The following is a 15039-nucleotide window of genomic DNA, read 5'->3' as shown; positions in this document are numbered from 1 at the left end:
TCAGTTTTATTCTAAGATGTTGGTCAAACGTTATTTTCTTATTTGAATTGTTTCAGTTTTATTCTAAGATGTTGACCAAACGTTATTTTCTTATTTGAATTGTTTCAGTTTTATTCTAAGATGTTGACCAAACGTTATTTTCTTATTTGAATTGTTTCAGTTTTATTCTAAGATGTTGACCAAACGTTATTTTCTTATTTGAATTGTTTCAGTTTTATTCTAAGATGTTGACCAAACGTTATTTTCTTATTTGAATTGTTTCAGTTTTATTCTAAGATGTTGACCAAACGTTATTTTCTTATTTGAATTGTTTCAGTTTTATTCTAAGATGTTGACCAAACGTTATTTTCTTATTTGAATTGTTTCAGTTTTATTCTAAGATGTTGACCAAACGTTATTTTCTTATTTGAATTATTTCAGTTTTATTCTAAGATGTTGACCAAACGTTATTTTCTTATTTGAATTGTTTCAGTTTTATTCTAAGATGTTGACCAAACGTTTTTTTCTTATTTGAATTGTTTCAGTTTTATTCTAAGATGTCGGCCGAACGTTTTTTTCTTATTTGAATTGTTTCAGTTTTATTCTAAGATGTCGGCCGAACGTTTTTTTCTTATTTGAATTGTTTCAGTTTTATTCTAAGATGTTGACCAAACGTTTTTTTCTTATTTGAATTGTTTCAGTTTTATTCTAAGATGTTGACCAAACGTTTTTTTCTTATTTGAATTGTTTCAGTTTTATTCTAAGATGTTGACCAAACGTTTTTTTCTTATTTGAATTGTTTCAGTTTTATTCTAAGATGTTGACCAAACGTTTTTTATACGACCGCAAAATTTGAAAAATTTTTCGTCGTATATTGCTATCACGTCGTCGTCGTCGTCGTCGTCGTCGTCCTGCGTCCGAATACTTTTAGTTTTCGCACTCTAACTTTAGTAAAAGTGAATGGAAATCTATGAAATTTTAACACAAGGTTTATGACCACAAAAGGAAGGTTGGTATTGATTTTCGGAGTTTTGGTCCCAACATTTTAGGAATTAGGGGCCAAAAAGGGCCCAAATAAGCATTTTCTTGGTTTTCGCACTATAACTTTAGTTTAAGTTAATAGAAATCTATGAAATTTTGACACAAGGTTTATGACCACAAAAGAACGGTTGGGATTGATTTTGGGAGTTTTGGTTTCAACAGTTTAGGAATTAGGGGCCAAAAAAGGGCCCAAATAAGCATTATTCTTGGTTTTCGCACAATAACTTTAGTTTAAGTGAATAGAAATCAATGAAATTTAAACACAATGTTAATGACTACAAAAGGAAGGTTGGTATTGATTTTGGGAGTTTAGGTCCCAACAGTTTAGGAATTAGGGGCCAAAAAGGGACCCAAATAAGCATTTTTCTTGGTTTTCGCACCATAACGTTAGTATAAGTAAATAGAAATCTATGATATTTAAACACAAGGTTTATGACCATAAAAGGAAGGTTGGTATTGATTTTGGGAGTTTTGGTCCCAACAGAATAAGGGGCCCAAAGGGTCCAAAATTAAACTTTGTTTAATTTCATCAAAATTGAATAATTGGGGTTCTTTGATATGCCGAATCTAACTGTGTATGTAGATTCTTAACTTTTGGTCCCGTTTTCAAATTGGTCTACATTAAGGTCCAAAGGGTCCAAAATTAAACTTAGTTTGATTTTGACAAAAAATGAATCAGTTAGGTTCTTTGATATGCTGAATCTAAAAATGTACTTAGATTCTTGATTATTGGCCCAGTTTTCAAGTTGGTCCAAATCGGGGTCCAAAATTAAACTTTAATCATCAAAAATTGAATAAATGGGGTTCTTTGATATACCAAATCTAACTGTGTATGTAGATTCTTCATTTTTGGTCCTGTTTTCAAATTGGTCTACACTAAAGTCCAAAGGGTCCAAAATTAAACTTAGTCTGATTTTAACAAAAATTGAAATCTTGGGGTTCTTTGATATGCTGAATCCAAAAATGTACTTAGATTTTTTATTATGGGCCCAGTTTTCAAGTTGGTCCAAATCAGGATCTAAAATTATTATATTAAGTATTGTGCAATAGCAAGTCTTTTCAATTGCACAGTATTGCGCAATGGCAAGAAATATCTAATTGCACAATATTGTGAAATAGCAAATTTTTTTTTAATTAGAGTTATCTTTCTTTGTCCAGAATAGTAAGCAAGAAATATCTAATTGCAAAATATTGTGCAATAGCAAGATTTTTTTTTAATTGGAGTTATCTTTCTTTGTCCAGAATCAACTTAAATCTTTGTTATATACAATATACAATGTATATTCACTTTTTACTACCAACTGATAAATTAAAATAATCTTTACCATTCAGTGATAACAAGCAGTTTTTTTACATCTTAATATTTTATGATGTATTTAAATGCTCAAGAAGTTATTGTTGCAAACTCCATTAGAAATTTTAATTGAGATTAGTTTTGGAATAAGGGAAAGGGGGATGTGATTAAAAAAATTGGGTTCAATTTTTCTCATTTGAAATTTCATAAATAAAAAAGAAAATTTCTTCAAACATTTTTTTGAGAGGATTAATATTCAACAGCATAGTGAATTGCTCTAAGAGAAAACAAAAATTTTAAGTTCATTAGAACACATTCATTCTGTGTCAGAAACCTATGCTGTGTCAACTATTTAATTTTAGATTTAAATAAGTTTGAAGAAGAAATCTTTAATTGATTTGTAAAATCTTGACATTTGTTTTGTGTAAAAAAAACCATGTAATGTCAAAAATTTGATCACAATCCAAATTCAGAGCTGTATCACGCTTGAATGTTTTGTCCATACTTGCCCCAACTGTTCAGGGTTCGACCTCTGCGGTCGTATAAAGCTGCGCCCTGCGGAGCACCTGGTTTCTTATTTGAATTGTTTCAGTTTTATTCTAAGATGTTGACCAAACGTTATTTTCTTATTTGAAATGTTTCAGTTTTATTCTAAGATGTTGACCAAACGTTATTTTCTTATTTGAATTGTTTCAGTTTTATTCTAAGATGTTGACCAAACGTTTTTTTCTTATTTGAATTGTTTCAGTTTTATTCTAAGATGTTGACCAAACGTTATTTTCTTATTTGAATTGTTTCAGTTTTATTCTAAGATGTTGACCAAACGTTTTTTTCTTATTTGAATTGTTTCAGTTTTATTCTAAGATGTTGACCAAACGTTATTTTCTTATTTGAATTGTTTCAGTTTTATTCTAAGATGTTGACCAAACGTTATTTTCTTATTTGAATTGTTTCAGTTTTATTCTAAGATGTTGACCAAACGTTTTTTTCTTATTTGAATTGTTTCAGTTTTATTCTAAGATGTTGACCAAACGTTTTTTTCTTATTTGAATTGTTTCAGTTTTATTCTAAGATGTTGGCCAAACGTTTTTTTCTTATTTGAATTGTTTCAGTTTTATTCTAAGATGTTGACCAAACGTTATTTTCTTATTTGAATTGTTTCAGTTTTATTCTAAGATGTTGACCAAACGTTTTTTTCTTATTTGAATTGTTTCAGTTTTATTCTAAGATGTTGACCAAACGTTATTTTCTTATTTGAATTGTTTCAGTTTTATTCTAAGATGTTGACCAAACGTTTTTTTCTTATTTGAATTGTTTCAGTTTTATTCTAAGATGTTGACCAAACGTTATTTTCTTATTTGAAATGTTTCAGTTTTATTCTAAGATGTTGACCAAATGTTATTTTCTTATTTGAATTGTTTCAGTTTTATTCTAAGATGTTGACCAAACGTTATTTTCTTGTTTGAATTGTTTCCGTTTTATTCTAAGATGTTGACCAAACGTTTTTTTCTTATTTGAATTGTATCAGTTTTATTCTAAGATGTTGACCAAACGTTATTTTCTTATTTGAATTGTTTCAGTTTTATTCTAAGATGTTGGCCAAACGTTTGATATATACACAATCAGCATCAATGGATGCAGAGGAAGCCATGATAAATAAACTAAAGGTAAGAATACTAATAATAAGCTGAATAAAAACACAAACAATTTCGATATTCCAAAGAAAAAAATGCAAAGAATCAATAGTTTTCATTTAAAGAAAATAATCAGGATATTATGAAAAATACTACACAATAACAGATTACAGTATATAAACAATAATTTGTCTGGTTTCAAGATTATTAGAAACACTGAACCTGACAATGAAAGAAAGACTGGATTGCAAAGGTTTTATTGATATAATGATCCTTGTGTTTGTCCTTTGAAAATACTTTTTGAACCATCCTCCTCTCTCTCCAAGTCTCTACTGAATACTTGTAGTTGTCTCATAGGCAATCATACCACACCATCTTATTTGTTACCATTTTTATGGCCCATTAATGGGCATTATGTTTTCTGGTCTGTGTGTCCGTTTGTCTGTCTGTTCTATCTGTCTGTCCCACTTCAGGTTAAAGTTTTTGGTCAAGTTATTTTTTGATGAAGTTGAAGTCCTATCAACTTGAAACTAAGTACACATGTTTCTTAAGATATGATCTTTATAATTTTAATGCCAAATTAGAGTTTTGACCACAATATCACGGTTCACTGAACATAGAAAGTGATAGTGTGATTGGGGCTTCAGTGTACTAAGGACACATTCTTGTTTAATAAATATTTTTTGTAGCATATACCGTATAGCGGGTTATTTTCACTGGTGTAAAATTTCAAGATTTTTATTTGATAATACGAAATATTTTGGTGGATATTATTTTGACGGAATCAAAACTTATATAGATACCTTTGCATGTTGACTTTTTAAATTGGTGGAATTCATTTTGGCAATTTTGTTCTATCCGCGATAATAATCAAAAATTTACACTCCTCGAAAATAACCTCTATACGGTATTGTGAATTTTTCTTTAAATTTGTCATTATTAAATCAAGCATGATTTTTGTTGAAAAGATTGTTTTTACTAGTTTGTTGGTTCTTATCTTTGTAATGAATACTGTTGTTCGTCATTCTATTGATGAGACCAATAAATTGCATATATATAAAATGGTGACAACATTTCACTATGATATAGCGATCTTATTTAATTTTACAATTACAATATTTTCAGCAAGCCTGTGGTTATGAATTTACAAACAAACTCCATAGGATGTTTACAGATATGAATATTAGTACTGGTTTGAATAATGACTTCAGTGATTTCCTTAAAAAACAGAATGTATCAGAACTGGGTGTTAACTTTTCTATATCAGTTTTACAGGTAAATACATTTATCATATGTAAATGTCAATCAAACAATGAAACAGCTTTTTACACAGAGATAAAGACATGATAAGACTCAAGATCAGTTAATACAGAGAAAATGAAAAGTGTGTTTAGCTGACTTTCATTTCATGCTTTATTGACTTATACTGTTTAATTAACTGATAATTAACTGATTAGATTGAGACTTAATGACCTACATTTCATGTCAGATTTATCGAAATTATAATTGACTTCTATATTTAGTGAATAAAGATGGTTTAGAGAGACTGTAGGATGCATCAGATTATTCCTGTTTATATAAATGTGAAGTACCTTTACATATATTTTCTAGGCTGGAGCATGGCCAATTGGACAGAGTAATTTACCTACATTTGCAATACCTCAAGAGTTAGAAAAGAGTGTTAGAATGGTAATGTTATATTTGAAGTAAATTACATTAGATAACTTGCGGTAAAAATGAATAATATCAAATGCCCTTAAAGGACTGACTGTGAGACTCTCATGGATAATCAAGTTTTGTAAACACCCCAGTAGTAGTAGATAATATGTTGATTGTTATTTTACAAAACTCAATAATCCTCAGTGTTCTCCCCACAAATTTTGGATAGCATCACATTTTGCGCCAAAAAAATTAACTGTATTTTTTTTTTAATGTCATTTGTCGCGTCGCGTTGATGCTCTATTTCCTTTATATGTTTTAGTTTATATTGTTCAATTAATAACTGAGAATACAATTAAACTATAACAACAAAAACAGTTGTTTCAGTTTATGTTTTCTTTATTCATTTATAGTTACAGAATTATTTTTTTCCTCTTGTGCCAAATAAAAATAAATATGTGCTTTCAGTTACCCAACAATAAGTCAAATGAATGAATGGTTCATTATAGTGCAACCTGTATATATACAAAACAAATATCTAGTCACAAAATTAACTATTTTTTTATATTATATTAAGTAAAGATAAAGTAGCAAAAGTAGCAAAAGAAATATCAATTTAAAAACTTTTTTTTATCATGTTTATGAAATTCATTGTTTCATGGCACTGAATGAATTAGTCCCTGTTGTTTCTTATCTTTACATCAAAATGATACGTATTTTCAACATAATTACACCTTATATAAGAATGCCAGCTTTTGATTGGCTGATAGCCAGTGTATTTTTCGCCTATTCTAACATTTCTTCCTCATTTCAAACGAATCTGACTGTTTTTCACCACTGCCGGTGAATATGCCTCAAATACCATGGTATTTGCCATTTTGGATATTCCTTTTTTACCCTCGCGAGCATTTTCCCGCCATTTTTTTACGGATATGACGTTACATAAAGTTTGTACATTCGTTTATCATATTTTTTTATATTTTTCAACTACAATAAATTATCTTTAAATCTTTGACAGTTTGAGCAGAATTTTTACCTGAAGTGTGTTAACTGTATATTTCACAAAACTAATTCTGGGCAGAATTGAAACTCATTATTCAAAAGCACATATAGAATAACAAGTAAAAATGTTTATTCTGTTAAGATATTTTTTAAAGTTTTATAATTTTTAAATTCAATTGAATAATACTACCACCTAAAAGATTGATCTTGTTTTTTCAGTTTGAAACATTTTACAGTGGTAAATTCAGTGGTAGAAAACTTACCTGGTTGCACAGTTTTTGTAATGGTAAGTCTACAATTTTTATAACATAGACATGTGGTATAATTTCCAATCAGGCAACTATCCACCAAAATTCAAATTAAGTGGATATAGATTCTGCTATAAAAAAAAGGACTTGTGGTATAATTTCCAATCATACAACTATCCACCAAAGTTCAAATTATGTGGATGTAAGCCATTTCTAGCATTTAGGTTTTGATATTTTAATGTAAATAGTAATTTACCTGAAATGTTTGGTAAACAAATGAATTAATCATTAAGTGAATAGTGGAAATATTTTGATATTTTCTGATTAAATGTATTATTAAAATGAAAAATGTAGTTTGTTTTTCATTGTATAAATCTGATATTCCATTGAAGAGACAGTGGTGAAAACAAGTAAAACGAAAAAATGTTCAAGTTTACATTTATAATATAAGTCAAAATTTATAATGGTGCTCAAGTGCACAAGTACAATATACTTTACCTTTACCTGTTATGTTATTTCAAGATATAATTTGGTTGAAAATTTATAATTAAGGGTAGCTAACTCATTATTTTGTTATCGCTGTAAACAAACATTATCTAGAGATTTTTACGAATTGCTAGACACGCAGAAAAGAAAGACCAATAATTTCTAACTCAGGATGAGGGTAATTTCTAAGAATATAATGGTTAGGTTGGCAGGGTTGTTTTTGTCATGTTTTGAAATTCTTCTAAATTGCCTGATTCTTACAAAGACTGCCACTTAAATGTTGAATCATTAATTTTTTGATCTTGATACTTGTAAAGTTAAATGAAAATTAGTTTACATTAATGTTGTAATTTCATACTTTTGGCACATAGCTTTGAGGAAAAGCTGTCACAATATTCAGCATAAAAAGGAATTACTAAAAAAAAATGAACAATACAATAAACCACTCAATGGACTCATTTTGGACTGGGTTAGATTTCATTATAGTCTAAATTTCACTCTTGTATATTGTCAAACAAAATGAAATACAGTTATAGATTTAACTACTCTACAGTGTTTCATGAAAAAATTACTATATAAAAGTTTCAATATCTATTCCAACTTGAAACACTTACAGCCTGTTGGCTGATAATTTTGCTAAAGAAAAAAACAGTAGCATATTGAATCTTATGGCATCACAACATTGTGTTGATTTGCTGTTGAAACATGGATTTATGAGCAAATTATATGTACTCACTTGCTTTCCTTAGTCTTTTTAGTTGTAAAATATTTGATTACATTATATGTTACAAACATTGCTTATTGCAGGTAGATAAATTTGTATATATATTTATCCTATGATTTATTTTGTTTCAGGTGAATTGAAGTTTAATCATTTAAAAAGACCTTATTTTGTGTCAATGGGGACATTTCACATGGCTATCTTACTGTTATTTAATTCATCAGACTCTTTAAAACTTAGTGATATAATGGAACACACCAAACTGTCAGAGGCAGAGCTCAAAAAACAATTACAAACCTTAACAGAAACCAAAATTGTAGTTTTAGAGGTAAGTCATATTAAGAATAAAAATCTAAATAAAAAACTAATCCAGTGAATAAAACAGCATTAAAATCTTAATTAATAAAAAATAAGGAGATGTGGTATGATTATCATTGTGACAACTAGTCACCAGAAAACAAATGATATAAGTGATTACAGGTCACTGGACAGCCTTCAACAATGAGCAAAACTCATGCTGTTTCGTCAGATGAATGGCCCCAAAATTACAAAATTTAATACATAGAGACTAATGCATTTGTCCTCAATATAGATTATATATTTCTTCATCAGAATTTTCCTCCTCTGATTGTATTCATCAACACTTATTACTAGTTTCCTTAAGCATTCCTTGCTTAGGTTATAGAGTCAGGTATTAGAATGGGTCTATCCGTTAATTAAAAAATGGCATTCATACCAAATTTTGTGTGTCTGGGTTTTGGATTTGCAGATTGAAAAGAAATGGTGCATATAATCATATTAATGTATGTTAATTGTATAAACAAATTGAAAGTTTGATATTTGCAAATGTGACATTAAATATATATGATTTAATTAAAGCACACATATGACAAAATCTATCTGCACCATACATTTAAAAGAATAAGATTTTTGAACGGTAACACATTAATATTTTAATTGATATTTTAACAGGATGATGCCTCTCTCGATAGTGCACTAACTTTGAATTTAAATTATAACAATAAACGTACGAAGTTCAAGATTACATCTGCATCACAGAAAGAAACACCACAGGAAATAGAACAGACACATAATGCAGTGGATGAAGACAGGAAAATGTATCTACAGGCAGCCATTGTTAGAATCATGAAGGCACGAAAAATATTAAAACACACCATGTTAATACAAGAGGTATGTTACTGTTCATTTTTGGGATACAATTGCTTTCAAGCAATCAGTAGACTAATACCATTGACTCAGGGCCATATGCCCTCACCTCAACCGTTTTATTCGAAACATTAATGAACATCTCAGATTCTAATGATTGTCTTGCTTTAAAAGGTAAAAACAAACAAAAGGATTGAACTTAAACAACTTTCCTATAATGTTCTTCTCATAATCTTCATGTTTGATATTTCCCTTGACTTATATGCATGTTTTTAACAACACGAAAAATCAGAGTTAAGCAGTATTTATATATAGTGTTTTTTTATAAATTTAGAAACACGTCAGAGGGAATTACCCAGTTTTGATAAAATGCAAGAGTTCTCTGAATTCCAATAAATCTATTTCTGTCATATAAGAACTGAAGTGGAGTTTTTCTTATATGTCACCGCTATAAAACTGATATTTGATATTGTACTCTCATGGAGAAATGGAGAACCATCTAGGTCGTTTAATTATCATTTAATAAACGTTCTTGCTACAAATCACAAGTCTATGGTTTGTTTATGTAATTATGTGCATGCGTATAGTTTTCTTGACTTCAAGGGGTATCAGATTGAATGGTTGCTCTGGATTCCCCACTCCATTGATTAATTTGAAACTCGTGGGATTCTTTCTATGTCTGTTTGATATTGATTATTATTGTTGCATAATTTTAAATCATATGCCATTTAAATTAAAATAAATGTAGTCCACATCGTAAATGTGTAACTTCAACACCCCTTCAGCCGAAATGGAGTCTTCCATATCATTTTGAGTTGTCTCCCTTCCGTAAGTAACTTCCGTCAAAGTCAAAATACGATATATATATATATATATACGACACGTCGAGAAAAATTAACTCGTTAGATGACGATAAACGTCGTATTATATTAAAAACGGAGTAGTGTGTACCGAAAGGAGTCATGCCCACTGACCCAAAGGAAATTAAACATTTAAAGAGTTAGAAATGGGGTTCCTCCTAGAATTAACGTAGGAGAATAGGTGATAAGATACGAAGTGAAATACCTTCTCTCACTCTCAGTGACTGCTGTGGAAAGTAAACTTGGAATTGATAGTACAAAAATTAAACACAATAAGTACATTGCTCATACACTTGTATCCGGGATTGGCTATTTTTAAAGTTGAGTAACTATTCAGATTACATAAATGGTAGCACGTAAATTACATTTTACATGTGCAGTTGAATTAGTTTTGAAAATAATACTATCCAGTTATACCAGGGGGGCCAAGTCTCACACATTTAGCATGAGACTCACGCATGTTCATGCTTTTTTGTGGCATTATCCTTTGATCTATTGTTTTCTCTGATCTTTTCAATTTTGGCAAAATCTCACGCATTTGCTTTATGAAAAGTTGGCAGAACTGCTATACATGTGTCAATGAAAACAATGGCAATCGTATCTCATTGATTTTACTCTTCTTTGCCAAATCCATAAAAAAAAATCTACTGTGGATTCATTATTTTTTGTTGAGGTACAGGTGAACCAAATATTAAACGAATAAAATTTTTTCCATAGGCTTGTACGTAAACTTTGGTAGAACCACAAAATTTAATGTCCATGAAAGTTTTGATCAATCCATGAAAAATTGGTACCCACGAAAATAAATGAATCCACAGTATGCAAATGGCAGATTGTAATATTTACGGCAAAATTGTCATAACATTTTGCTTATTCTCTGGAAGATTTGCATTCAATGAATTTAAGGAGTGAAGTGCTGATTGTGCAACAAGTCTTTAACCCCAAAACAAAAAACCATATTTGGTGACAATTTTAAAGATCTTAATTTAAAAAACTTATTGAATGTCCTGGGTATGTTTCTCTTGCCAATGTTGGAATGTTGACATATATATTCAGAGCCTGCTCCACGAAATTTCTAAACACTAGAGATACAATCATTTTAACACCTCTACATTTAAGAGTGTTCAAGTGCTGCCATTGGTAAAAAATTATGATGTTTGAATGGGTGTGACTTTTATCTACCGGTAGATGGCATAACATTGTAATCACAAATTTTGGCTTTATCTGCCAAGGGTGGAGAGGAAGGGACTGTATTGTAACCCTTGGCTAGTGAAGATGAAATGTGTTATACATTTGTGATTTTGGGGCCTTTTATAGCTTGGTCTGTGTCATTTGGTCTTTTGTGGTCTTCTTTTTTATATGTACACCAAAGTTGATATTGTATGTCTTACAAAAAACTTGATTTGGTAATATACCCATGATAAAACAAAACAAATACCTTTGGTTTGTAAATTATGGATGACTCTTTACTTTGTGTATCTCACTCTTATCTTTGTTATAATTTATTAGATTTATAGTAATTACAATTTATTTCTATTTCAGGTAATCAGTCAAGCCCGAGCCAGGTTTTCTCCTAATATACCCATGATCAAAAAGTGTATAGAAGCATTAATTGACAAACAGTATTTAGAAAGGACTAGCAATTCTACAGATGAATATAGTTATGTAGCATAGCATGTCTTGTGAAGACATCATTTGATAGTCAGCTGATTCAAAATAGTGATATTACAAGGGGGAATAACTGGATAAAATGAAAGCTAGTGTTTCAATGCAGCCTCAGGGGATCTAGTATCTATGGTCCGCTGTATAAAAGTATTGTGTCAGCTGCACTTTATTTTAATATGATCTTTTGTTACAACATTTGATAATTATGAATATGACAGGAATATCTTTTAATAATTCATTACATATATCTTTCAGATAATTGAGCCTTCATAAAAACATTGAAAATAGTATGATCTGAAAAATACAAGCTTGTGGCATAAAATGATTTTAATATGTTTTAAGAAAACTCTTATAATTTAAACTTTTTATGTTCAGAAATTCAGATTAAATTTAGACATATATGATTTTGTGGATGTAATTATAGTTTAATAATATGTAAAGTTAAGAACTGACTATGCTGAGTTTTGAAAACTATTATTAACATTGTAAGCAGAAATTACACATTTTCAGTCATTAATACATATGTCAATACACGCAAATGTGGGATGTACATAAATTACTGTGGTTGTTTACTTTTTAAAACTTTTTCTTTTGTTTATTTGGTTATCAAAGATTTTGAACAATAAATCAGACCTTTTTCCAAAACTTGTATTAATTATGTATGGGTTCAATCAAAGACCAGTATTAGCTGCTACATTTTGAGGAATATTGGTTTTAGACCTATGGACAATGACCGATGGCTCATTTAGATTAATGTGTTATTTAAGGATCTTCCTACAAACTATTGCCTTACAAGCATGTAAACTAGCTAACCCAATCTGTTACACAACAGGGATGTCTTGAATTCTGTTTGTGATATTTGTAACCTGATGTTATCAATCAATTGTGTATAACTGTATAATGCAGTAAAGACCTGACTTTTATAGAAGCTGTTGGAGTCAACAGCTTGTGAATGTATCGCTCATTGGCTGCTTACAAGGACATATAATACTGTGGATTCATTATTATTTGTGTTATAACAATTTTCATTGATATCGTGGGTACAGGGAAACCATGAATTTCAATGTTCAATGATTTACAAATTTTCCATTGATTTGTATGCATACTTTGGCAAAACCACGAAATCAAATATACATGAAAATGCAAGATTTCATCATACCACGGAAATTGATTCCCACAATAATAAATGAATCCACAGTACCAAGTATTACAAATCAATATCAAATTTACCGGTTTAGACAATTACATTTTCTGTCAGACCTCTCATATAAAGAATACAAGTTACTGTATTACAAATGACTGAAATGTATAACTGACAAATGGCTGAAGTGATGGTATAGACTTAAAGGTTGTCATAGTAAATGATTTTGATATGTAGATAGTTTGCATTATTATGATTTGTATATTGTGATATACCTCATTCCTTGTATTGGACTGTTAAAAAGTTGGGTATTTAAAATAAAATGACACAGAAACTCATTAAAAAGTTCTAAATATTTTCATTTCAAGAAATTCAAATAGGAACCTATAATGATTTACTTTTATAAATTGTTACTTAGATGGAGAGTTGTCTCATTGGTACTCATGCCACATCTTCCTATATCTATATAATATCAGTTATTTTTTGGTGTTTTAGTAAAGCAGATTTGAAATCCCCCTCTTTCAAGTTCTGTTTAACTGACTGGGAGGTCATATTTTTTATATGAAAAATTAAGGTAAATAAAAAGTAGGGGGGGGGGGGGGGGGGATAATTCAGTTGCAGGGTTATTTGTATTTTTTTAATGGCATTTTATCAACCTTCAGAAACACCACTGAGAAAGTCATCTAGTGATTAAGGTTTGTAAGGAGCTAGTGGTCTAGCAATCATGAAATTTACTGTTAAAGGATAATGAACATTTATTAGAATTTTATCACCTTTAATAAAAATTTACCTGAATATCGATGAATAAAAAGGCACTGATGTGTTTTGTTCTTTTATTCTTTCACTCAGAACAAGGACATACCATATGCAACTAAATTGAACTCAGTTAAAAAAAATTTACTAGATTATAAAAATCAAAATATACAACATAAGATGTACCAAGCTATAAAAAAAACACCAGCAGTTACAACAAATATTTGCCAACATTTGAATTGCTGCATCTAAAATCTTTTCATTATATGCTAATGTAAACAGTGGCAGAATATAAAGCTTATATGTTTTCACTTCAGAGTATTCATATTGTATAGTAGAGTTGTTTTTCATCAAATGTGTACACAGCTATTACACAAATACACAATGTTATATACTTTCATTATTAAAATTGTAAATCATGTGATAAGTGCTTGAAATTGTTCCTTTTTATTAAAAAAAAATCTACAAACCATATTGTTTTGTTGATACTTATGAATTCTGTCAAATTCTTATAATTGACGTTTTGTCAGTTTTCCTATCAAAGGTCGTGGTTTTCTCCACCAATAAAAACTAGCTGCCACGAAATAGCCTAAATGTGGAGCTTAAAAGTGGCGTTAAAACACCAAAAATCAAATCAAATATAATTGACATTTGTATTTTACCTGATTTAAGAAGTTTAGGAAGATAATGGTGTCCCCCAACCCTAAAGGTTCCGTGTTAACAGCAAATAAACATACAGCCATATAATTGACTATACTGTTGCTTCTTGCATACTTATTCTGTTCTAATACCACTAGAATACAAGTAGACATAGGTCATATGCTGAAATCAATGGTTGTTTGATCATCTTGGAGAAAATGACAATAAGATAAAGGTTACTTTACTTGTATTTCATAGTTTTAAGGCCTCATTACCAGGTAGAATTCAGTTTTTACACTCTTTAAGTATCTTATTTTCTTCTCATACAACCTTGTCTAGGCCCAAAACTTTTTTATTACTTGGTATTGAATTAAGGGTGTTTTTTCTTTCTTCATTAAGTTGTATACCATTAATATGTTGTGTAGGATATCTTAACTTAGACCTTTGAACCCAATTGATTTTTGCCTCGTCTATAGACTACATATCTGGCAGCTATCATGTGACTTAACAATTTTAAAGGTCACATGGTCATTGTTGATTTTATTCTGATTTTGTCTTATAAGCAATAGGTTAACTATATCGGGTGTATGGAATGATTGTAAGGAATACATTGGCATGTTCTTCTGACCTTGACCACATTTTCATGGGTCATTATTCATAAGATAATGTAGTTTTTGTTGAGCATAAACTTTTATTGCGGAAAGCTGTACATAGGAATAGTGATCCAGCGGGGGCATTAATTATCTTCTT

General features: G+C 29.8%; 1 protein-coding gene across 2 annotated transcripts in view; it reads left to right on the top strand.

Moving 5' to 3' along the window:
- Window positions 1–14122, top strand: part of LOC139513285 (cullin-2-like) — a 34010-nt gene extending 19888 nt beyond the window's left edge. For both annotated transcript variants that reach the window (XM_071301648.1, XM_071301649.1), the window contains exons 12-18: window positions 3895–3981; window positions 5074–5223; window positions 5560–5637; window positions 6829–6895; window positions 8199–8392; window positions 9037–9255; window positions 11634–14122. In XM_071301648.1, coding sequence (XP_071157749.1) covers window positions 3895–3981; window positions 5074–5223; window positions 5560–5637; window positions 6829–6895; window positions 8199–8392; window positions 9037–9255; window positions 11634–11765 — 927 coding nt within the window. In that variant the 3' untranslated portion in view covers window positions 11766–14122. The remainder of the gene's footprint in view (window positions 1–3894; window positions 3982–5073; window positions 5224–5559; window positions 5638–6828; window positions 6896–8198; window positions 8393–9036; window positions 9256–11633) is intronic.
- Window positions 14123–15039: the final 917 nt, after the last annotated feature.

This window comes from Mytilus edulis, chromosome 2 (genome assembly GCF_963676685.1).
Source record: "Mytilus edulis chromosome 2, xbMytEdul2.2, whole genome shotgun sequence".
Lineage (NCBI taxonomy): Eukaryota > Metazoa > Mollusca > Bivalvia > Mytilida > Mytilidae > Mytilus > Mytilus edulis.
This window is presented reverse-complemented; position numbering and strand designations above follow the sequence as displayed.